The following is a 25,563-nucleotide window of genomic DNA, read 5'->3' as shown; positions in this document are numbered from 1 at the left end:
TCCCCCCAACCCCCAGCCAGGACCACATGGAGCAGAGCCAACCCATCCCTGGCGAGTCCTGCCCGAAATACAAACCCACAGAACCACGAGCCAAAAGATCATTGTTTCAGGCCACTAAGAGTTCGGGTAGTGTGTTACACAGCAATAGATGACTAGAAAAAACAAAGCGCTGATTAAGGAATGAATCAAGAATAAACTAAAAACTGGACACACTACACCATGGCTCCACCACTTACAAGCCAAGTGATGTTGAGAAAGTTGCTTGACAGGATAAGCTTTAATTTATCTCATCTGTAAAATGATCAAGAACAGCTGACCCTTGAACAGGGGTTTGAACTCCACATGTCCACTTACACTCGAATAGTTTTCAGTAGTAAATACAGCCAGGGGTGCAGAAGGGCCCGACTACAAGTTATACCAGATTTTTGACTGTGGAGGGTCGCACCCCTAACCTCTGCATTGTTCAAAGGATAACTGCAGCTACTCAGAAGATTGCCCAGAGGGGTAAAGAAAATCATATACTGCTTTAACACAGTGCCTGGGACACAGTAAGTGCTCAATACATATTTACAGTTATTACAAGCAAAGTCCATATTTCTGAACACACCAAAATTTATGTTTCTAAGTGCATATTTGGCACTGTCCAGAAAAACAATACAATCTCTTCTGCTATTACACAATATTTGCACTTCTAAGAAATCTTGTATAATCAGCAACTGTATTATAAAAATAATTGCTTGGGCTTCGCTGGTGGCGCAGTGGTTGAGAGTCCGCCTGCCGATGCAGGGGACACGGGTTCGTGCCCCGGTCCGGGAGGATCCCACATGCCGTGGAGCGGCTGGGCCCGTGAGCCGTGGCCGCTAAGCCTGTGCGTCCGGAGCCTGTGCTCCGCAATGGGAGAGACCACAGCAGTGAGAGGCCCGCATATCGCAAAAAAAAAAAAAAAAAAAAAATTGCTCCCAGGGGAAAATGGCTTTAGGAGCTCAAGCTTCAGGTTTACAGTAAAAGTTACCTTCTGTAGGAATTAGTAACAATGGTTTGTGGCTGTAAAACCTAAACATCCCTGAGCAAATCCAGCATTTAATCATATCCAAATTTTGTTCAAAAGGCCTTTCCTTTTCTATCTTCAAGACTATCATTTGTACTTTCTTAAACTCATCTTTCTCGCCAATGACTTTTCATAAAGCATCAAATGGAAACGGGAGGGTTAAAGCCCCCAAAGTTAAATGCAACTTAGGTCAGGAAGAACGTTGAAGGAGAGACCCCCAAAGCCAGACAGTCAGCTGCCCAAACCAAGCGTCCCAACAGCTGCTGTTGCCACGAGCACTTGTAGCTCCTGAAGGAAAGCTTCCTTAAGGACAGTGACTGCTTTGTGACGCAAAGGGCATTCTCTAATCGCACTGTATCCAATGTGTGGTGTTAAAACTGATCCTGCAGAAGGAATTTCTGCACTGTATCCTACCCATGGTGCTAAGTAAAATCTCTTAATTCGGCTCATCCTCTATGATTGCTATGTCCAGTGACTGGTTTCACTTTGGGCTGTTTATAGAGAAAAAAAGTCAAGCAACATCAACTAAAATGTACAGCAACATCACCTGCCACCCCCACACCCACACGTGCACACACACACAGGGTTATGAAATTCTCATGAACGTTTCTGTTCCTTGCAGTACAGATTTGCTCTGCGCAGCCTCACTCTAAGTGGACAGCTCCCACATTCAAAGACTGACTTTACAAAGCTAAGGAAAAGAACTTCCTCAGTCTTTTAATCTCCACTCTCTTTAGAATCCCAGTGACTGTGAACATGTCTAAGCTCTTAAGGGAGAGCCCCACAGCGTTCAGGAGAGAGGAGAAAGCTGGTCCATCCACAGTGAAGGGACAGTTATCAAATATGAAGATAAAGAAGGTTCGGACGTTCTCAAAGCACTATCTGGGAGACAGACACTGTTTAAACTAGAAGATGCTGCTAGAGGAAGTATATCACCAGACCTAGAGATTGGATAGAAGGTGGCAGAAAAGTCTGGAAGGAAAGAAGTGGGATCTCTAAAGATATTTTAACAGGATCAAGTACAAAAGAAAATGCCGTGGTAATGGCCAGCAGTATTTGGTTAGGACAGAGGAAGTTACAAATAAAAGCCCAACAGTGTATTCCCCACCCACCACGTAGGTAATCTCCTGAAACAGGCAGAGCCATAAACCAAATTAACAACAGCAACCATCACACAGCACATACAGCAGTCATCATGCGGCACATAGAGCCTAGACGGCATCATACAGGCCCCATACATGGGCCTTAAGCAAGCTGTACTTGACAGGACAGCGGCGGTCTATATTTGAAGGTCATTGTAAGGACTGTTCCTATGAAACTTACTGTGTCCATTATAGGGATGATTTTCATCACGTTATGTATTTTCACAGTGACGCCTGGGTGAAACTTCTCTTTGGTCTTAACACAAAGAACAGTTGTAGTTCTCCCAGGCAATGTTCAGCTTTTTACCACATGGACTCGTATAACAGATCTTTCCTCACTGGTTGCTAAAAAGCTCAGAGCCCAATGGCCCACCCGTAGCACATTCTTACCCTCAAAGCTGGCTCCATTTCTTAAGTTTCCAGCCTTTTTTTGTCCTTTTAATATATGCTATCTCTTCATGTTTTATGTATTGTAAACTGACTTACATATCTGGAATAGATCCAAGGATAAATTTAAATCCACATAATAAACATGGCTTTGTTTCAGAGAATGATCTTACTATACAGAAAACATGTGTATTCATTTACCCTTATCACAGACATGTATTCTGCAAGGAAAATGGGCCAAGCACTGCCCTAGGCACACAGGATACAAAAATAATTGAAACAGGCACAGCCCCTGTCCTCCTCTAGTCAGGGGGAGATAAAATAAGCTACAAATGGTTTTAAGTGCTATAACAGAATAAAACAAGAACCTGAAATGGAGACCCATAAGGACAGGGGGATGTACTTGTCAGTAGGGGGCTTGGGAAACACTTCACAGAGGTGGTGACACTGAATTCTGAGTTATTAGAAGCTGGGATTAGTGGTTTTTAAAAAAGCAAGGGGAAGGCCTTTTATCCAGGCAGAGAGAACAGAACGAGTAACAAGCTGAGACAAGTAAGACGGTCATTCCAAGACAGGAGGAGACTGAGCTAAACTGAGGAAGGATAACATACAAGGGGGGACGAGCAGGGGTCCGATCACCCAGGGCCTTACAGCCTTGGTTGAGGAGTAGAGATTTTGTTTCGAGGGTAATGAGAAGGCACTGAAGGATTTTAAACCTGGGTTGGACAGCATCTGTTATAAGGTTCAGGATCTCACTTTCTGCTGCTGTAAGAGACAGGACAGGAAGCAAAGAGCTGCAGTGGTTCAGGCCAAAGGTGATGGTAGCAGAGGAGACAGAGCCCAGATTCGAATATATGTGATGAGAGACTGGATGCAGAGGATGTGAAAAGCGATGATCTAAAATTGCTTCTGCATTTCTGTCTAGAGCAACTCACCGGGTATTAGCACCACGAGTGAGGGCAGCAGGCTGTGTGTCGGGAGTGGGGAGGGAGAGTCAAAATCAGTCTGTTTGGACGTGTTACCTTTGAAATGTCATAAAGGCATCCAGCAGAGACCAAGTCGGCTGGATGCATGAATTGCCAACCCCCCAAAAAAATACCCCTCCCAAGACCCTTTTCTCGGGGGAAGTGCTAGACTATATGCTCCACCTAAAGGAGTAAATCAGGAAAGGGGAAAATATGGGATCCAGGAAACCTGGAACCTGACACCAGAGAGAGATTTCCCAGGCTCACAGACAGTAAGGGAACTCCTGAGGCCACAACAGGCTTAAAGAAACCAGTATGGATCACAGCAGACCTCGAGGTTTTGAGAGGAACTTCTTCAAGATGGGTGAAACGATAGGACACCTATTAAGTTTGACTATATTGAAAGGGACTTTATACAAATGAGGGCGGCTTGGAGGTTGGACTCGTATTTCTATACTTTTTTTTAAAAGGCAAAAGATAGGACAATTATGAATTATAGGGAAGGCAAAATACAGTAGGAAAAAGAGGAGTCATAGCGTTCAAGTAGGGATGAGATGTCAATAACATCTCTGCAGTCATAACGTAGACAACGAAAACCAATCTATCCAGAACTATACCGAGACGATGCAAAGAGGGGAAATAAGTGTGGATGGTGGCTGACAGCCAAGCTCTCCCCTCTCACAGAGGGAAGTCAAAAGACAGCACCGGAAATTAAAAATAAATTATGCTGTAATACAAGTTATTTAGCGGTATGGACGCAAAAATTACAAATAAGGTTGAAAAACTGGAACAGTTTCTGTGGGACAGGAAGGTCTGAGAGGGGTTGAGGGCCCGCTGTTTGTCTTACCAGCCTTGGTGTAATTTAAATATTTAAAACTATCGTGTCTGTAAGATGTTAACTACGCAGAGAGTAAATTATACCGTTGATTTAAAATATGTTTTTAACAAAACATTGAAAAGGTACGTGAATAGACATCAGAATAAAGACAAAAGAACAATTATGGCTCCCTTTCATTTCAGAAAATCTAAGTTGCTTTGTTTTTGTTATTAGTGAAGCTAATGTATTGAGTGTCAGTAAATACAGTTTTGCCACCAAAAAATAGTGCGAAGCAAGGCCTGTCCAAAAAAAGACGACTCACAGATATAGAGAACAAACTAGTGGGTACCAGTGGGGGGGGGGGGGCAGGGGAGGTACAACTATTGGCTCAGGATGTATTGTACAATATGGGGAATAGAGCCAATATTTTGTAGTAACTGTAAATGGAAAGTAACCTTTAAAAACTGTATAAAATTAAAAAAAAATTTTTAAAGGCCTGTTCATTTGGGTTTAAAAGGCCCCTAAACCCTAAATGTAAGTAAAATATAAATACCGGTAAGTATAAAAATGTCACAGTACTTGTGAAACTGAATAACTATCCCTGGGCCATGGCCTCATACAGAGTTCCACCCTACTACAAATGGTACTACAATGTGGCATGCTAGGTACAGTATGGGATTTCTATTCTAGAAACTCTCAGAAATACACACACCTGTTCAAAAGTAAGATCAATCATTAGTGGTGACAGAAGTACCCCCTCATCCATATGGCTTAATTCAAGAGAGAGAACTCCACAAAACCCAAAGTTTATTGTGGGGGGATGTTTAAAACTTTTGGGTATGATGACATTTTAGCAGTGTGAAAAAACTCTCTCTTAGGGATGAATACTAAAATATATTGTGGTAAAATGACATGTCTGGAGTTTAATATACTTTAGAAAATAAAAGAGATAAAGCAAATGGGGCGAAATCTTAATTACTGATGAGCACGTGGAAATTTTCTTGTAGAGTTATTTGAAGTTTTCATAATTAAATACATGGAAGGAAAATATGGTCAGCTTTTCCTCATCTTCCAAAAAAGGTAAGTTTGCACATTTTCTTTATGATTACGATGCAAGTAGAGTACACTGAAAAGCAAAGGCTGCCATCGAGATTTATTTCCATCCAAATTACAAGCCCACCCTAACGAAAACTCTTTCAAAAGGATGTGGACAAAGTGAGAGTGGTAGTATATATATGGACATATATACACTACCAAACGTAAAATAGATAGCTAGTGGGAAGCAGTCACATAGCACAGGGAGATCAGCTCGGTGCTTTGTGACCACCTAGAGGGGTGGGATACGGAGGGTGGGTGGGAGGGAGATGCAAGAGGGAAGAGATATGGGAATACATGTATAACTGATTCATTTTGTTATAAAGCAGAAATTAACACACCACTGTAAAGCAATTATACTCCAATAAAGATGTTAAAAAAAAAAAAGATGTGGACAAGGCAAGCTAGGGTGCAAAAGAGAAAGTGAGCAGAAAAATAAAAAATCAAGCTTCAAATTAATGAGGAGCCTGTTGATTTCGTTCAAAATTCAAGTGTAATACCATTTTGTTAAAAACTAGGACCACCTAAGCACGGAGAAGGGTATTAAAAATCTGATAATTATCTGGGTAATTCGAGAGAAGCCTCATCCTTTCATGTGGGTAAATCTGGCTGAAACAAACACACCCCAAAAAGCCCTTAATCTAAATTATGTAGCTAACGGCCTTGTTTCATCATCTCTCTATTCCCCTTGGCCAGACAGCCAAATATGGAGCCAGAACGAGGGCAGCGGTGTGATCATACTGGCAACTCGGCTGCAGCAGGCCAACTGGCACATGAAGTCTTTACAAGGACCCTTGGAGAAAGAAACTCCAAAGGATACACCTGTGTTGAAACATGTTTGTAATAAAATTTCTGTGTAACTTTAAGACAAATATTAAGCCCAGTACGTTAGGATAAAAGATGTGAAGGAGATTTTACGAGAAAGCCTTGTCACCTGAGGTCACCTCTCCTTCCCATTTTTATTACCATGTCTCCCCAAGTTAAACAATTTCTTTCTAGAAAGGGGGAGGTCCACCATGGCAGTAAGGCTCTGCCTTAGGAGAGGAATTTGATACTCCACCCTCCTTATTCTGTGGGGCAGCACACTTGGAAAGAAAGCAGAAGGAAAAGCAAACAGCGGTGGCGGGCGTAGGGAGAAAGATGGACCCCTGTGCTCACCCAGCATGCGTTTGCAGCAAAGAGGACTTCACTTTCAACAGTATATACCTGGAGAGTAAAAAGACTTTTTTCTCTTTAACTAAGTAACTGGGGTAAGAAAAACTACCAAAGGCATTTAAGAGATGACAGCTCACAGATGGCTATCTTGCTTTTCAGGCTGATTAGAGATAAGTATCCAGACTGTCCCACAGTATCTCCAGGTGAAGCAAATCCCCTGGGCTATAAACGAAGCCGGCTTCCTTTGGCTTAGCTCTCCGTGAGGGAGTGATCAGTCACAGACCACCAGAGCTAGAAGGAACCTGATCAAAGCCCCACCATCCCACACCTAGGACCAGAGCCAAAGGATTACAGGAATCCTAGGAGGGCAGCAGCAGAGCTGCTGTACACTAAAGGCCATGTCCTGCAGCTTCCAGACCAAAATGCTATCTGGTGACTCTAGATTCTTCCCTGATTCGTTTAGGTAAAACTCGATACATTTGAAGTTTGCATCTTAAATGTAAAGCCTGAACCCACCAAAACCCTCAGCATCTGTTAATTGCTTAATAAGAAGCTCTCCAGTGAAGAGATGAATCAGGATGCACCTACACAACAAAAATACTATGTGGCAAAAATGAATTAGCATTCCGCGTAATGGTAAGTGTTCTTTACCTACTGTTACGTGAAAAAAGCGACTGCAGCACCTGTTTCTGTAACTAATAACTACGTTATGTCCACAAGTAATAACTACGAGTATGTCCGTTAGTAAAGGCACAGAAAAGATCAGGAAAATACACTCCAGTCCCTTGGCTGTCATTATCCTGGAGGGGCAAGATTATGGAGGATCTCCAGTTCCCAGTCATTCATGATGTAAAACACGTAAAGAGCAAGTATTGCCATCATATACAAAAAGGTAAAGTTTTAAAAAGAGACAATTACCTCTTTCTTGCGCTCTTTTGTAGCAACTAGAAAGCACGATTCTTCCTTTACACACTTCTCTAAGAAGGTGTTTTCCCCTCTTCTTCATGATGGCACTTTCCTTTGGGAGCCAAGCCTCTCAGTTGCAGAGTCCTAAGAAGTATGGATGAAACCTTCACCTCTTTAGGGCAAGAGGAGTTAAATATGGTCCCTGCAGCACCGTGGGCTTCCCCAAATTAAGGCTTCCATCGCATCAAAGGTACCCGTATGAGCACATACCAAGTGTGTCAGGACCATCCAGAGTCAAGCTGTGTATAAGCTAAGGGATGAATAAACAGCCTAAAGATGATGCAAGTCATATTTCAAAGGATGGACAGGAGAGGAGGCAAAATTTGGAGGTACAGCTTGAATAAACAGCTTGATGGCCAAACGCTGCAAGGGGGTTGTCTACACTGGAGCATCCCCGTGGATGCACACCACCACCCCCGACCCCAGCAGCAGTGACTGCCCAGAAACGGCTCCAGGTGTGCCACGACCTCAACCTCTCCTGCTCTGGCACACCAGAGTGGCAGTTGGGACTGCCGAAGCCTCCTGGACCGGAGCCTCCAGCCTTAAGCTTCCTTTGTCATTGACCTCAAGGTGCCCTCCACAGATGATCACTTTCATGTGAGCCATGACCTGGAAATGTGTTTCCCAAACACTAGGGGTCTCTGGGAAAGGACTCGAAGATAGTTGGGGTGGCAGACATGCCTAGTAAATCGTCAGCATCCTTTCACATCTTCGCCTAAAGTTTTAAATACCCGTTCCTATTATATCCTTTCTAATAGAGTGCCACACTCATCATGCTGTCACAGACTCTGGAAGTTTAAGAACTCAGGTCACTTAGGAACCACTTCGCGTCTTGCCAGCCTCCAATTCAAAGAAATCCCTCATTAAGAACCTCAGAAGCACATCTACCCAGGAAATGCAATTATATTTCCTTAATTTATAATAACTTCTATTTCTATGATTTAATCAGCATGACTGCATCTTTCTTTTTGAATAGAATGGCAATTACAGTAAGTCCCCTACATACAAGTTGCGAACTTTCACGCATTCTCACGTCCAGTTGCGTAAGTTAGTTCACGTGCGTTGGCATACATTGTCACGTGCGTGCATCCTCTACAAGTGGTTGTGCTTTTGAGTACTTTACTGTACAGTACCATATAGAGTACATAGTACAGTATCTTCATTTCAAACCCAGGATGTCATCTATGAGGAGAAAAGAGGAAAGCTACTACCCAGACATCACTGGATCGTTTTTTTAAGAGGATAGATAGAATTGAATGCAGCAAGGAACCAGAACCTGTGCCATCATCGTCAGGCGTGAAATTGCAGCTTGCCCTATCTCCTAGGGCTAACGATCCTTCAGCTCTACCATCTCTCACCTCCTCCAGTCAGTAACTCTTTCTTGCCTGTTCACTCGATGCCAGCCCCTGGATGCCAGCTGTTGTACTGTACTCTTCAAGGTACTGTAAGATTAAAAATGTTTTAGTCCTCGTGTAATTCATACTACATAGTATGAGATTATTAATCTTCATATGGCTATCCACGTGGACCATGTTCTGTAGTGTGGGGAAAATTAAGAGAAAGTGTTTGCCGATGAATACTTGAACACTTGAGCTGTCTGACTCTAAGCGAGAAGATACCCTCCCCTAACTGGTGTCTCTTACATCAAGAAGAGCAAAGTTTTTGCTCTTGGTATTTTTTTTCCTAATCCAGCGTATTTTTAAACACTGGGTAGTTCTGGGGCTTCCTCTGGTGACGCAGTGGTTGAGAGTCCGCCTGCCGAGGCAGGGGATGCGGATTTGTGCCCCGGTCAGGGAAGATCCCACATGCTGCGGAGCGGCTGGGACCGTGAGCCATGGCCACTGAGCCTGCGCGTCCGGAGCCTGTGCTCCGCAACGGGAGAGGCCACAACAGTGAGAGGCCCGCGTACCGCAAAAAAACAAAACAAAACTGGGTAGTTCTGCCCTTGATAAAGATGAAGAACCAGGGCTTCTAAAATGGGTCAAAAAGATCTCAAAGGAATAAGGATATATGTTAACCTGTATATTCTAAAGATAGTACTTATGCCTGCCAATTTTAGTACTTTTAGGGAGAACTAAAATAAGACCTAATTTTTTGACAGCTTCAGGATGAATGAATTTGTCAAAATTATATATAATTCCTCTGAGCTAGAAATACATGTATATCCAAGGATAATGGTATCAAGTGCTTCTTCAGTTTTCACAAACATTTTGCTACATCATTCACAAAACCAGTCTGAAAATGCAACTACTGTTGCTTTTTCTTCAATAATTCTTTACTATCAACTCTCAAAATAAATGCTACTTAACTGATTACTTTTACCCAGGCGTGTTTGTCCCCTGGAAACCATGACGGACATACTTCAGATGTGTGGTTTCCTGAGCAATTCCTCAAAATAAAGCCTCTTTTCCACGGCTGAGAAAGGCCCACAAGGGAGTCTCTCTGCTCGGTAGCTGGGGAGACTTTTATTTTAAGGTTAAGTTAGATCCTGCCACCCCCTTACTTCCTAACCTCCGACAGCTTCCCATCTTACCCAGTGATGGAAGAAATTGTCACAGGTATGGGAAGTCATTCTGGCTTACACATGGTTTGGCTTGACTTTTATGCTAACTACAACAGCCTGTCTTCTGGCCTGTCAAACAGGCATTGTACATCTGATTTAACCACTAAAATCTGATTTAACCATTTAAAAATCAAAAGGGAATAACTGTGGTTCAGGCATTCAAAATGGAGCCGGGTGGCCATCGTGGATGTGCTTTCAGACATGTTCCTGTATCACTGAGAACTTGAATTCTCTGAGCTGTATCAGACTCAAGGATACCATCAGTTGTTCTTAATATCTGCTAGCAGCTGCCTAGGTCTCAAGGTCTCCCCTTGTACCTGTGCAACCACTTCAGACCCCAACCAATCCTTATTTGTCAAGCATCCTGACTTCTTGCCAGCTCCAATTATGATTCTTGATACATGGCTCACGTGGCTAACTGTAACTTTGTGATTTTTGCTTACATAAGCCTCCCCCATTTTGCAGTCAGGTGGAACACAGTTTAAGTACTTCTTAAATCTGTGTCTCTTGGGCTATAGTCCTCAGGCTCAAATAAAATTCTTTTCTATTCCTATTAAAAATATATATTTTGTTTGCTTGTTTTTATATATCATTTGTGTGAGAAGTATTATAAACCTATTACAGTACGGTACTATATAGCCGATTGTGTTAGTGGAGTAACTTTGTTGGACTTACAAACTGGTCTTACATGCGCTCGGAAGGGAACTCGTTCATATGTAGGGGACTTACTGTACACGTATGTAACGATGCATTCCATATGGACCTACTTGGGGACTGCCTGGTTTGCGGCCATATGGTATATACAGGGCTTAGGTGACACCTATGCAGTCAAACCACAGAGCACATTGTTTCGTTTTGCACAAAGTTAACGCAAACCTAGAAAAAGCCTTGTGTTTGGTGGGGGTTGAGAAGTTTCTTCAGTTATCAGAGGGGAGGCCTGAAGAGTTGAAGAGGAACACAAAAACGGAATGGGAAGAGAATCTCTGCCAGCACATAGATTTCCTATCACACTAAGTGGAAAAAATAGTGTGTGTTTGATGCTTGCAAGGGAAGAAAGACACAACTTGACACTGAAAAGCTTTCATTTATAATATGCTGAGCCATGTTTATATCTTGGGAGAAAATTCATGCAGTGCAGCAACAAAACATTTTTTTTAAAAATTCAACAAAGGTCACCAAGTAGCTCCAGACACCAAGCTGAGAGGCTGCAATAGGAAATGAAAAGTGATGGAATTTGCACCAGGGGATTTAGGACTGATCGGTTTAAGAAACACAACACTCATGAGGAATGGACCACCTTTCCTGATCCACCTCAGCCCACTTCATCACTCTCCTGACTGCCCTCAAACCATCCAACTCAGAAGAGAAAGGTGATGCCAGGAGGGAAAAAGTAGGACCCGACAGAAGAAGTAGGAGACACCAGGCACCAACACAAGCTCTAACTGTAAATTTCCCTGCTGAGGGGTGTGGACCTGCAGTAACTACATAAGACATGAGGACCCAGGCCTAATAGCCATAGAAGGAAGAAACAGGGACCATTTCTCCATTGGCAAGGAATCCGGCGGCTCACCGCCTTTTGCTTTCTGCTCCAAGGTTTTCAACCTTGGCTGCATAATGGAATCATGCAAGGAGCTTCAAAAATGTCCAATGTCTGGCACCCACCTGCAGAGTTTGATGAAACCGGTCTAGGGTACCAATCTGGACAATGGAATTATTTTTTTTAAAGCTCACCAGGTGGGCTTCCCTGGTGGCGCAGTGGCTGAGAGTCCACCTGCCGATGCAGGGGACACGGGTTCGTGCCCCGGTCCGGGAGGATCCCACAATGCCGCGGAGCGGCTGGGCCCGTGGGCCATGGCCGCTGAGCCTGCGCATCCAGAGCCTGTGCTCCGCAACGGGAGAGGCTGCAACAGTGAGAGGCCCGCGTACCGCAAAAAAAAAAAAAAGCAAGGAAATAAAGCTCACCAAGTGATTCCAAGCACAGTTTAGGCTGTAAAGCCATAGGCAGTGTTTTGCAAGTAGGAAGCAAAGAAGAGCCATGTGTGAGGGTGGAGTCCCGGAACAGTACAGTGATGTTCAGGACAACGCTTCTCAGTTTAATGTGCATAGGAAACACCTAGGGACGCTTGTTAAAATGCAGATTCTAATTCAGTAGGTCTGGGGTAGGGGGGCCTCAGCATTTACAACAGTGACGTCTTGATGTAGGGAGTTAGAACAGATCACAGCCTCCATCATTTAGCTAGAGGAGGAGGTACCACAGAAGGGGTCGTTACAAACAACATTATGGTTTCATGTTTTTCTTCTTCAGCGGTATTAACGGTACTTTAATTTCACTGGATAACTCAGGATCACCACGTACACAGTGATGCCCATGGAAATCAGTGTGTATGAAAACCGTCCCCTTTATCACATGGCCCCAGGGCGTGCTGGGCTTTTTTGGTGGGGGGATACAATGGGCTGAATTGTGTCCTCCCAAAACTTATACATTGAAGTCCTAAAACCAGTACCGGAGAATGTGATTATTTAGAGATCAAAGCTTTAAATAGGCCAGAGTTAAAATGAGTTATGAGAATGGGCTCTAATGCCGTATGAAGTGGTATCCTTGTAAGAGGAAGAGATTAGGACACAGACAAGCACAGTTCCGGAAGACCCTGGGAAGACACAGAGAGAAGACGGCCACCTGCAAGTCAAGGAGAGGCCTCAGAAGGGATCAACCCTGCCACCACACTGGTCCCAGACCTCTAGCCTCCAGAACTGCAAGAGAGTCTCTTGTTTAAGCTTCCCAGTCTATGGTAGTTTGCCGAGGCGTTCCCGGCAAACTAACATGGGGCAGGACGGGTGGTTGGTTCATGTGTCTACTTTTGATAACTTGTCCGACTTATGTTTTTTACCAGCAGGACTGACATCCTTATTTCTAGCATCCTCCTTCCCTCGTCTAAACGTCTCTTTAATTTATGGTTGGCAGCAGGCAAGGTAACCACAGTTGTCGGGCTTTTCAGAGGAGCCTAGTGGTTAACAACAGGCTCTGGCGTCAGCCTGTCTGGCTCCGCCACACACCTGCTCCGGGACTTGAGAATTCACAGGACAACAAGCTAGTTCCTGACAGCGAGCCTTCACACAGGGCCACCAGAGGAAATCACACGAGCCTGCGTTTCTCCGTGATCTCTACTCTTGCGTCCAAAGTTCCCCCAGACCCACGCTTTTCCCTCCCCTCCTCTCACCTGTGTTCCAGGTAGAAGATGCAGCCCGAATAAGTGACCTCCAAGTAGGTTTTATGCAGAGCCTCACTTATCTTTCCCTATGCCCTCCCAGCTGATGGGCAGGAGTGATTTCCAGAAAACCAACATAATATTAAAGTCAATTTTTACAGACTTAAAATCCTTCAGCCAAACTTTCTCAGAGATAAAACCCCACTGATGTTACATTCTAGGTTCCTCTAAGCTTTCAGAATCTGCCAGAACTAAACTCCAGTGCATCTTTCGGGCAATGACCTTGCCTCCAATGAACAGTCTTGTGGTCTTGCTGGGCTCCCAGGAAGCCAACCTCCACTCTGACCTGTCATTTTTCACCACAAAAGCCGTGAGTCGTTTCACTACAGGAAAATTCCAGAGTGACACACGGACACGTTACCAAGAGCAAGGCCAAGTGGAAGCAAAGAGAGGGGAGAGCTGGAGGGGAAGTAACAGCCTGGTCTCCGCACTGGCTTTTAGACGGCCTCCAACCTCTGAAGGAATAGTGCTGAACACACACAGGACGTTACAAAAATCGCATTTGTCAATCTGTCGACCTTTATAAGCTTAGTTTGCCTTTCATTTAACGTCCGTTCAGCTGAGTCCATTAAAGTGGCTGTTACCAAGGTCAGAGGCTCCTACATGACTGATATCCACATCTTTTTCTCACCCGACTTCATCTCCATAGGATACTCTCTACTCCTTATCAAGTGTTTATACCTATAATTTTCTTCTTTGCTATACCCCAGGGCATTTCTTTATCTGCCTAATATGTCAAGCGGTGCATTCCAACATTTTCCTCCTTTCCCTTCTCCAAAATACCATTAGACTCTGCCTCTCTCTCCTCAGAGTATTTCAGTAGTTCTTTCCTTCTCCGCTACTTTGTCCCCACCCTCAGTGTCGAAAGGCATCACTCTAGGAGTCTCCGTGATCCATGGAATCAAAGAGCTGGCACTGTTAAAAAGGCAGTTCAGAGTTTAAGTTCAAAAGTTTAATTACTGATGTTGGGCACAGTGCAACTGAGCCAACCTATGATACTTTTTAGCCGTAAAAGGAAAAGTGAAATGTTGCAACACTGATTTAGGACACTCTTCATTGAAAATAACTTTCTCTAGATGTGTGTTCTTCAAATAAGATATATACTCTCATTTGATTTTTGAATGTGAGGCCTTCCACTGTAGAAATTCAAAACTAACAAGTTTATGGAGAGTTGGCTTTGAGTCAAAGCATGTGACGACACTACACAAGTTGAGAATTAAGGACATATGGAATTAAGGATGGTGGGCAACTAGCCAAGGCAATCCAAGGATTACTCAACTGGCAAGGAAGGCCAGTCTGGGAACACAGAGAAAAGCAGAAGTCAGCACTTAACTAGCTACAGTAAAATCAGCTTCTTAAAAACATCCCGACAAGTTACATTCACTTAAAGAATCATTTAAGGGAAGATGACTGGAAATAAAGTTCCAGCTCAACAATAACTATAGTTGATTCCTTGAGATCAGGAAATCAAGTCACAATGAAAAGACACTCAGGCCAGAGACCCAGATACAATAAGGCAATACAAAGGCAAAGGCCTCAAAGAAGCAGCAGCCTAAATGTCCTCAAGGTTGCCCCCTTGAGGACTCAGACCTGTGGATGAGGGTCATATATGGATGTATTTGTATTAAGACAGCACTTTAGAAGTTGGCAAACTTTCCCTGAAGAGGGCCAGACAGTAAATATCTGAGGTTTGGGGGCCAAGTAAGGTCTGTTGCACAGTTTAACCCTTTAAACAAGGTAAAAAGCATTCTTAGATCATGGGTTGTATAAAGACATGCCACCTGCCCTACTAAAGCAGGCCAATCCCTGCTTTATATGCTTTATACCAAACTTTCTGAGCCAGATCCCAGTGCAGAGGGCCCTCCCAGCTTCCCACCAGTTCTCTGTACCAGCAGCCACCGACAGCTGCTCCAACTGTTCCCAGAGGACTAAGGATGGGGGCCTCACACCAGCATGGGCAAATACCAGAGAACACCCCAGAGCAGTGGCCAAGGGGTGGAAAGGTTGCGAATGGATAAGGCTAGAATGGACGTGGTCCAAGTTTCTAAAGTCATGAAGGGCATGGAAAGATAACCTGGTTCACGTCCTAACACACCAAACAAGGAGGCAATATAGTTGTTCTTCCAAGCTCTCACACCTAGTTTTGACTCACACGAATCATACCTTGGAGCTAGAAAGATGTACTTTGCTTGACTGGGATTAAACATGTAGAGGTTAACACCACTCCGACCCCTATACAGGTACTTCAGGATGTAAACAAGTTGTCCATACAGTTCAGATGCATTTATGAACACAGACCTGTAACGGGTTATTAGAGTCAAGGAATGTAGGAGGGGCACGCCTTCTCTTAACACTCTGCTTAAAGTTACCGTTGGCAAACATGGGGCAACCTAGGCTGAGGCAAACCGGGTCCACACGAGGTATCTGTTCCTAGTTGGCCCATTCTGATGCTGTCTCACAGGACACACAGCCAGAGAATCGGCCTTCTCTTTGGAATGCTTTCACATTCCAATAATTCTTAGAAGGGACTTGTGGCACGTGTTAGTTCCCTTCCTGCTAGGAGAAGAAAAACACATTAGTTACCACCGTCCCAGGGTTCTCGTGTCCCTGCCTGGAGCCGTAGGGTTTCTTTTGGTGAAACGATACAGCTGGGCCACAGGAATTTAAGCTCTTAGTCCCCCCAAATGTGACATCGGATGTGTGCCAAAGATAATCATCTAACAAACATCCCCAAGGACATCCTTGGCTCGAAATTCCTTTACTGAAAGAAATAAACTGAATTAAAATCCATGCATTCCATGAGGGCAGGGGTTTGGGGGTTTCTCCTGACTTATTCACATATGTATTCTGGGTGCCTAGAATGTGCTCGGCACATAGCAAGCTCTGAACAAGGAACGCAATCGCTGGTAAAACTTTGAAATTGGTAAATGGCTTTTATGGAAAAGAATCTGGCTTGGCAGAAGAGAAGCTGCCGATGTTACAGCTGATTACCTTTTCACCCCCCAAATAAAAAGCAATAAGCTGAGAAAGAATGGAGACCTTCGTTCGCTGGATAGTCAGCAATGCCCCGAATCAGGCAGACCCTCTAACGCACAGAGCAGCCAGGGTCCCACTGCCCAGGAAGGCAGTAAGTTTGCGGAAGCTGAACCACTGAACTTAAACTACCGATTGGAATGCAAACTACCATCTGAGAAAACAGGGTAATCTAGAAAAAAGAGCATACTTGCTTTTTCCGGGTGCATCCACCCCACAGCTTCACTTAGAAAAGATGAAGGGAAGTGAATGTAGCAAGTCAGGCATCAACAACTTTGGGGACAATGCATAGCAACTGGACCCGGTCTCAAAGGACACCAGTGAAAGCATGGCCTTTTGTGGCCAGTTCAATTGTTAGTTGTTTCCTACCCTTCTGTCTTGTTCCCTAGAGAATGAGTGAAAAGTGAGAGAGAACCTTGCCTGGGCCAACATCCTCCACCTCCCCTCTCTCCTGACACCTGCTCAAGCTAAAGAAGAGGGTGTGGGTAGGGAGCGAGATCCCCTTTAAAACTGCATCCACCCCCACTTCAAAGCCAGTGTCCACAGGGCAATCAACACACGGGGCAGGACTGCCCACATCCTCTTCAGGTATTATTTAAAGTAACAAGTCCATGGAATGAGCTATATAACTGCCAGAAGCAGCACCTGTAACACATTAGCAATTAAAGTTTAACAGGTCAAGGTGGGAACTAATGCAAACAATGGCAGCAGCTCACAGGTGTAAGTAATCTGCTTTCCAGCAGAAAGAAACTCGGCTAAAAGCAGCAGGCATACTCAGATAGCAACAGAAGTTCTGGAAGACCTAAAAGATTTCAGTCACATCTCCTTGTTTACTTGTAAAATTAACATTCATCCACCGAGTCCTGTGTATGTGACAATGTGTATGGACCCTGTCCAGGCACAGGGCTAGCCTGAGGCTACAGTCATGAGAGGACAGAGGAACCAGGCACTCAGCAAGCTAACCATCCAGCGGGAGAGAGGGTCTAACAGGGAAACATGAGGCTGCCTCCAACTTATCTGTGACTCAGGCAGTTTTGCACGTAAGCCACGCCCATCCGTCCCCTGCTCTGTTCTTAACATTTGGACTACTTCCTCCTTATGGTTAGAATATGGACAGTAGTCATGAAGATACAAATGCTTTCTTAAAGGGGGCCCACAAGCCCTGAATAAGCCAACAGGGATTCAGAGCAGGTTCTAAGCTATGCTGGCCACAGAATGGGGAGGGAGAAGGGAGGGACCAGAACTGGGCTGAGGACCTAATCGCTAGTCTTGTCTCTACCAATAAAACCCTTCATGACCCTGGACAAGGGGCAAATCTCTAAGAGCCTCTAAAATGGGGTAACTATGCCTTCTGCCTGCTTTTATACTTACGTGAACAGAGAACATCGTGTAGTCAGGCAGGAGGCAGGAAGCAGAAGATATCCTTTTTGTATTGATAATTTTCCCAAGGCACTAGATTTCTGGGCCAGCCTACAATTGGAGAGACAACTAAAAACAGCTGATGTGTGACTGCTATAAACACCCTCAGGGTTTCTGGCTAGGGTCTGAATTTGCTCTTTCAAAAATGTCTACTGTAAAGCTCAAAACTCAGCAGATGTCTACTGAGCGCCCAGCTTGTGTACTCACCACGCCAGACTTGGGGAGACACAGCAGCGAGCCTGAGAGGCAGCATTCACTGAGCGCTTCCTATGTATATCAACTCATTTACATCTTCACTATAACCCTATAACTGCAGTACTAACGTGATCCTCATTTACTTAAAGGAGAACACTAGAGTACAGATTGAGAAATGTTCAAGGTCACAGAAGCAGTAGAGCTGGAATTCAAACTGGGGAAGACAGTTTCTACTATGGATGTTTTGACATCAAAGCCCTGTGTAGGGACTTAGGAACCTGCCAGATAGCACATTCTCCAGCCCTTCCTCCAATGGAGACTTAGCTAAAGTCCAGGGCCCTCCCTCTGGTGGTGCTGCCCTAACTAAGCGACCTTCTTGCTCTCTAATTTCCAAGTAAACATATTTGCAGAAATATGTTAACTTCCACATTTTAATTGAGATAATGCAACAGTGCTGCCAAATCATAAGTGGGAGTTTTTGCATCCCCATGTCATTATTTCCCATGGGAGCATGACCCTCATGAGACAGCACTGATGGGACAAATACAGCTGAGAGCCTCTACTTGTAGGTCCGTGAACCACAAAGCTGAAGATCATAGCTAATGCAACAAACACCGAACATTCTGTTAAAGAACCACGTTGAAGGACAACCAAGTCTTCTCTTGCCCATAAAGCCATTCCTAGCTGCTTCTAATCTCTTCCCCATCATAGTATAAACTACACAATTTTGAACTCAATCATGTACATTGTATACTGGTTACAGTCGTAGAGGCCTCGGTCTAAGACTCAAGTCTGTAAAATGTGACCAGGGACTACGCTCAAGCATTTTCTAGGACTATGTTAAGCTCATAATAGAGGCTCAAGTCCTTAATTGATTAATGGATCCAAAGAGTTAATTAGCATGTTTATTGGACACAGGCTCACTCAATACAAGTTGATTTCTTGATGTTTCCTACACTCATGTTCTTATTTTTAAAAAGACTATCATTTTCTTGATGAGACCCCCATAAAGAAAAAGTAAACACAGACCTTTCGTTCAAAAAGTACACCGTCTGGGAAAGGAGGAAAAAAGTTAACTTGTAGGAAGAACTTTAATAGCCACCAGAGGGCTAAATGCCATTGTAACTTTATGGGCTTGCTTTGGCTAGGATAAATTTAGAGTCTAGATAAATCACACACACTCTGAAATCTTAACTACTGGTAAAATAATACGCTCCATGTCAGAGTGTAACACGGAGCAAACATGCCCTCTACGCTTAAGCTGCCAAAGGCGTTCGCTCAGTGTTTCATCAGCTTTGGGGACTTGGCTCAATGCACATGGGGTAGAGTCCCTAGAGACAGACCCTGTGATTACGATGAAATCCTACAAGGAAGGAAAGCTACACATGTAGGAACCAACGTCGTGTATAACATGGTAACATAAGCTCAATTGTTTGAGACAGATCAAGAGCAGTGGTAACTCAGAAAACCACTGTGGTCACAGTGGCTGCTAGAGTTATCTGCTTCTTTCGAGTTTATAGCCTCTAAATGTATAGTTTTCTTCCTTACTTAGATGCCAGATTTGGAAAGTTCGGCCACATCTGTAGACACCACCGGGATGATGAAAGGGCCCAGACTTTGAAGTCAGACAAACCTAGGTCTGAACCTCGAGTCTCCCGTGTATTAACTTTGTGACCCTGGGCAAGTGGACTTAATCCGAGCTTCCGTTCTCTCTGTAAAACTGAGGCAACACACATGCTACAGAATGGCTTTGAGGATTACAGCTGTATGTACATAAAGCACATAGGACATTGGTGAATGTATAGTAAATCCTCCAACTGTCATTTAATATAAGGCTTAAGTGGAAAGGTGCCGCTTACGTAAAACCACGGAAAACATAAGTGTACAAGCGTGGTGGGGTCCAGGACAGAGTATTCCGACCCCATCTCTTTTCCATATCACCTCAGTCTCCATGTGACTTTTAGGAATAATGGCAAATCAGATGTTACATCTACTATACCTCCATGTCAATGGGTTTTCGAAAGCCAGTGTTAAAAGACCACCTTGTAAATTCAGGAGTGACTTCCGGTATGCATTCTCTTCAGCAAAAAGCCATTCACCAGAGACATCTGCTAAGAGTGGGATTCTAGGCAGTCAGAAAGCATTCCCAGAACAATAGTAGCTCCGCTACATTACTTTCACTTTAATTAAGGGTCATCCAACAGTCCACGAGTCCGATTTCCTGGAAGGCTGGTTCTTTGTCTGATTTTAAGTTACTGTGGTAGAAGAGCTAACTCATGTGCAGGGGCCTCTGAGCTCCTGAGGATCTGTCCAAACAGGTCTGCACCGTGACTCTGGTTTCTATAGCAGCGCTTCAAGCCTTAATGCATATCTCGTTAACATGCACGTTCTGATTCAGGAGTTCTGGGCAGGGGCCTGAGACAATACAAGCTCCCAGAAGATGCCTGTGCCAGACCACACCGGGAGTAGCAAGGGTCTACAGGGCCGGAACAATCAGAATTCACAGACCGAAGAGCACACAGCATTCCTCCATTCTTGGGGCTAAAACGGGGGCAGGAACTGCCAACTAACTGTCTTTAGGAAGGTACTAAACTATGGCAATTGTATAAAACCAATGAAGTACACACAGAACTCTTAAAGGAAAACCAAAAAAACATTCACAGGGACCATTACCATTTTCTTCAGCTGAAAACATCCTCCCACTCCTCTAAGCTCTTTTCTCCTAGAAATAAGATATCCTTTTTGTTAGCTCTCTAAGCTGTTTGAGTAGCTATTAATGAAAACATATCAAGACACTGCTAATGTCTCCTACAGAGGCTTAGTACAGAAAAACACCAGTTTTTAAATTCTGTTAAAAAAAAAAGTAACAGCGTAACAAGTAACAGCTTAAGGAATGAAATCAGCTTCGAACACTAATGAGACACCAATGGTTTCTGAAAATCGGACGTGCATTCTGTAACTGTCACTGACTTATGTGCAGTCTGACCTTCAGGGACCAAATAAATGAGCAAACCATCTCAGGGATACGTTCCATGTTAGATTAGAGGTTTTATGCTGCGGTGACAACGGAAAAAATGTGTCCTAACAAATAGTGTGGATGAAACACAGGGCTAGCACCAGGTCAGGTCTCCAGATGGGTGACCTTACTTACCCAGTTAACCTCTCCAAGTCTTCACCTGCCAACTGAACCATACTCTCTCCTCCCCACTAACTCACATGTCTCGTTCAGTATCACCACCCACTACCCAGAGAAGGCGCCCTTCCCAAGGCTAAGACTTGACTGTTGCTTCACTTAAGCAGCATGGTACGTGATGTAACTGATGGTGCCTTTGTACCCTAAATTGACCAGCCCTGTAACCATTTACACCTGAACCTTTGAGGTTTGTTTTTTTTTTTTTTTTTTACAGCTCAAAGGATTCATCTCCTACCGCATCATTAGTGCAACTTCCTTCTCTTTCAAGCTCACTTTTGAGGACTGCTGTGTTACTTTATACTACCCATTAGTTAGCCTGGCACCCCAAACAGTGCACAATTCCCAGAGACAGAAATGGAGTCTGGTGGAGTGTGTGATCCCTGTACCTCCCACAGAACCTTTAAAAAGCAGGCAACTCATAAGCGCTTATGGTGGGTGCCTCCTTCCAATGAGGGCACTGGCACAGAAGCCTATGGTGACAAGTCAAACCTCACCTCCAGAGACTGCAAGCAGGGAACAGTGATTCACCTTGTTGAGAATCAGAGCCACCTGGGAGCATTTTTAATACTATACAGTCCCTAGCCCTATTCATGCTTAGCTTTAACGAGCACCCAGGCTCTGTAAGCTGAATTTTCAACAAAACTGATCCTCTTCTTGTGGCTCAACCATCTTGACGCTTTTCGCTTTCCCTTAACCCAAGTCATGCCCGCAGTCCTCCCCCATCCTCCTGCCCACAGAGGCCGTAACACTGTTGTTACACTCTGTCCTGGCAGAAAGTCAAAAGATAGTCAAGGACCAAGGATTTCCTGGTTGTATGCCTTTAGGTTTTCAAAACAAACGCAAAACCAGCCATTCACCTTTGCTATGCCGCACTGTTTACACCCACCATCCGACCCGCTTTCTTTACGAAACTTTCAACGTTTTCTCCCCCCATCACGCACGTATTCAAGGAAGCAATAAACCACCTCTCCTCAGGTTCTAAGAGCACGAACTCTAGGTGCCGCCGCCACTCAGTTGCCCATCGTTGCTCCGGTGCAGAAACCACACGCAAAAGAAAAGAAAGCGTTTGCACCAAGGAGCACTCAGCACCCACCACCGTGGCCCCGGTCCCCGAGCGGATCTCCAAGCCCCTCCTGCGCGGCGCCGCCTCCCCAAACAGCCCGGGCGCGCACGGACGGACTCGGCGGAGCCCCGAGACTTACCTGAAGCACGTCGTGAGCTCGCCTGAAGGCTTCAGACACGGGTATGTGGTCGTGACGATTTTGTTTTCCGAGCAAATTTCTCTGTGGAAAAAGTTGGAGGAACTTTGTTGGTTCTCCGCTGGAGAGCGGAGGACAGCGCGCGTTGGGCATCCGCGTCCCGCGCGGCGACCAGGCGCTGGTTCCCCCAACGCGGGCGCGGAGCCGACTCCAGGGTCAGGGATGGATCCGGCGAGGGTCCAACGCAGGGAGCCCAGGCCCAAGGGAAAGAAAAGGTGAAGAAGGGGGGCACTGGAGGGCGGCAGGAATGCGGCGCGCGGGTATCTCGGTGCCCCGACCCACAGACGGAGGAGCCAGGGCTAAGGGCGCGGAGGGTCTCACCCGGGAGCAGAGTTTAACGTCAGCCAGAGCAACTGAGCGCCCGGGGAAGCGAGGGCGTGAGGCTCACCGCTGTGGGGGGCAAGGGGCACCGGCTGCACCACAAGAGCCGGGGCGCACCAAGCAGGGACCGGCAGCGCTTACCTGTCGCCGTCCTCGGGCTCCTCTCGGTAGCTCCACGTGTGTCCCAGGGCCAGGAGCAGCAGAAGCGGACCCAGGCTCTTGCCCAGCTGCCCCCTCGCCGCTCCTCCCCGGCTCGGAGGCGGCGGCACCATCAGGGAAGCTCCCGGCTTCTTCCCGGCGCGGAAGCTCTCTCGCTGCCCTGCGCCCGGCTCCTCCGCGCCCGCCGCCGCTTTCCCTCTTCCCGGCAGGGGGCGCCCGAGGGCGGGGGCGTTTGCGCCACCTGCGCGAGGCACCGGGGTTGGTGGCGCCGTGGTGTTGAGGGGGATTAGGCTAGGGATTGGGGGTGCAGACTGCCAGCTCCGAAGAGAGGCCGGGAAATGGGGCGCCTGCGGTGCCCAGCTGGCGCGATGGTCGCGGGGTCCAGGCCGTCTCGCTCGGGAGGTTCACGCCGGAGAGACGAAGTCGCTCCACGCGGCTTGGGGCGGCGCCCTTGCCGCCTGCTTCTTCCTCCGCCGGGCGCCGCGCGCAGGGTGCGGAAAGCAGGCGGCCGCTTTCATTTTACCCCGGGGTCGCACGCCCGGGAGGAGGAGCCGATTCTCACCCCGGGAAAAGGGAGGGGGAGCAGAGGGGTTAATAAGCTTCCTTCCTGTTGTCGGTTGCTTTCCAAGGACCGGGGTCAGGCTAATCTTTGGCTTCTCCCCTCGAGCGCCTACACTGTCCTTTCCCGCTACCTCGGTTCTCCTTAGTAGAATAAGGGAGGAAGAAGGAGGTGAAGGCTCCAGCGGCTCTCCCAAACTGCCTTCTCTGAAACCTGAAATGGTTTCACCACTTCTAGAGCGTGGTCTGTCTTCATTAAAGCTTTAGTCCTCCGGTCGAACAAGCAACGAGCTCTCCTCAGCTTTTTCTGGGCGCCGGGGGGTTTAAATCCTCTTGCCCTGAGCAGCTTTAATGCTGCTTCAAAACCACGTACGCATGCGAGAGCTGGAAACTCCTGGAAGATCAGGTGAGACACGGAAGGGGGCCGTTAATCAGCGCCTGCCCCCTGCTAGTTAACGCGGGGTTGTTAACGGGTATTCTGAAAACCCGGGCTGCGGGGCGGTACGGTAAATCAGCTCACCTGGTGGTGACCCAATTGTAACTCATACATATACGCCTGCATCTTCACACTTTGTTGCACGTTAGGCGTTTCTGTGCCTGTTAAAGAGAAGCTCGTGACATAAACGTGCCCCGCTGAGCAAGCAAGTGGTCGTGGCCCAGAAATAAGTTGCAAGAGCAGGAGGTTGCCCGAGGAGGTGAAAAGGTAGCTTGTTCACAAGTTACCGTTGTGCTAATTGGTTAGGTGAGCAGGTGTTTTGATTCAAAATATTCTGGGCAACTGAGAATCACCGTGCATATCACATACATCTCGACATTTTAAAATAGCAATGGTATCCTCATTTCTCTGTAGATTGCTTTTGTATTTTCCAAAGGTTTTTCACGTTTACGATTTTATTTGATACCATATCCCTTGAAACTAGGAGTCCAACTTCAGCGAGGTGGGTTTCTTTCCTACAAAACTTAGACATGGCCGAGCATAAAACACACTTGATATTGAAATACGGTGCTACATACAAGAGAAGTGAATTTTCACGTGGTAGTTCAGGAGACACTTCAGAAGCTTGCCAAACCTGCCAGTGACCATCATACAGTCAGGGAAAAAAACAACAAATAAACCTGGATTCAAACCCAGGCTGTGTGGCTTCCTTGGTCTGTGACCTTGCATAAGTTACGTGACCTTGTGCAAGTTACCTAACCTTTCGGAAACTCAGTTTCCTCATCTGTAAAATGGAGAAAACTCCCTGAGTGTTTAAGAGTAATAAATGAGGTAACGCATATGATGTTTTCACAGTGCCTGGCGTATATTGAGCGCTCAGTAGACATTAACTGTTACCATTTTTAACCTAAATGATTATATTGCACAGGATTTTCAGTTTTAACTTTCCAGCTTTCTGCTTTCTAGATAGTTTATTTCACAACAGTTGTTTGGGTTCCTAAAGAGATACCTCTCTAAGCACTTGAAAAATAAACCCATGGTGGAGATTATAAAAATTGTATCACTTTAGATTGTGCCAAAAAAAAGTCTCCGTCTTGCAGAGAAGAGGCCATTCTGTAGAAGGTTCTATTTCATTTTTCTTTCTTTTTTTTTTTCTTTTTTCTTTTTTTGGCCAAGTCATGCAGCTTGTGGGAATCTTAGTACCAAGACCAGGGATAGAACCCATGCTGCCTGCAGTGGAAGCTTGGAGGCCTAACCCCTGACTGGACCACACACAAGGCGAAGTCCCTAGGAGGTTCTATTTTTATTTTCTTACCTATTGCTCTATTTCGATATCTGGCTATCTTTTTTTCTCCTCTTTACTGAATTTTGCTTTTCTACTGTTGTGTTGTGGGTCTTAGTTCTACAAGTAGGAGAGAATGGCATAGGAGATTTGTTTTCGGCTTCCTTAAATAGTTAATAAGCCACATATGGGGACGTGCAACTTTACGGAGAAAGTAACTCAGGCTGCAAATGATAAAAGCAAAATCATGTCTGTTATGCACAGCTGTGTGGCGGAAGATTGGGGACTGAGCTGACTTTGAGGC

General features: G+C 45.5%; 1 protein-coding gene across 1 annotated transcript in view; it reads right to left on the bottom strand.

The window, feature by feature from the left end:
- The window catches only part of CCBE1 (collagen and calcium binding EGF domains 1), a 238,135-nt gene extending 214,703 nt beyond the window's left edge, over positions 1–23,432 (bottom strand). The window contains 2 exon segments of the mRNA XM_029232323.1: positions 22,447–22,527; positions 22,966–23,432. Of these exon segments, the coding sequence (XP_029088156.1) occupies positions 22,447–22,527; positions 22,966–23,096 (212 nt within the window). The 5' untranslated portion in view covers positions 23,097–23,432.
- Between the last annotated feature and the right edge of the window lie 2,131 nt (positions 23,433–25,563).

Source organism: Monodon monoceros, unplaced genomic scaffold (assembly GCF_005190385.1).
Source record: "Monodon monoceros isolate NGI ecotype Baffin Bay Population unplaced genomic scaffold, NGI_Narwhal_1 Super_Scaffold_1, whole genome shotgun sequence".
Lineage (NCBI taxonomy): Eukaryota > Metazoa > Chordata > Mammalia > Artiodactyla > Monodontidae > Monodon > Monodon monoceros.
Note: the sequence above shows the minus strand (reverse complement) of the source record. Positions and strands in the feature narration are given on the sequence as shown.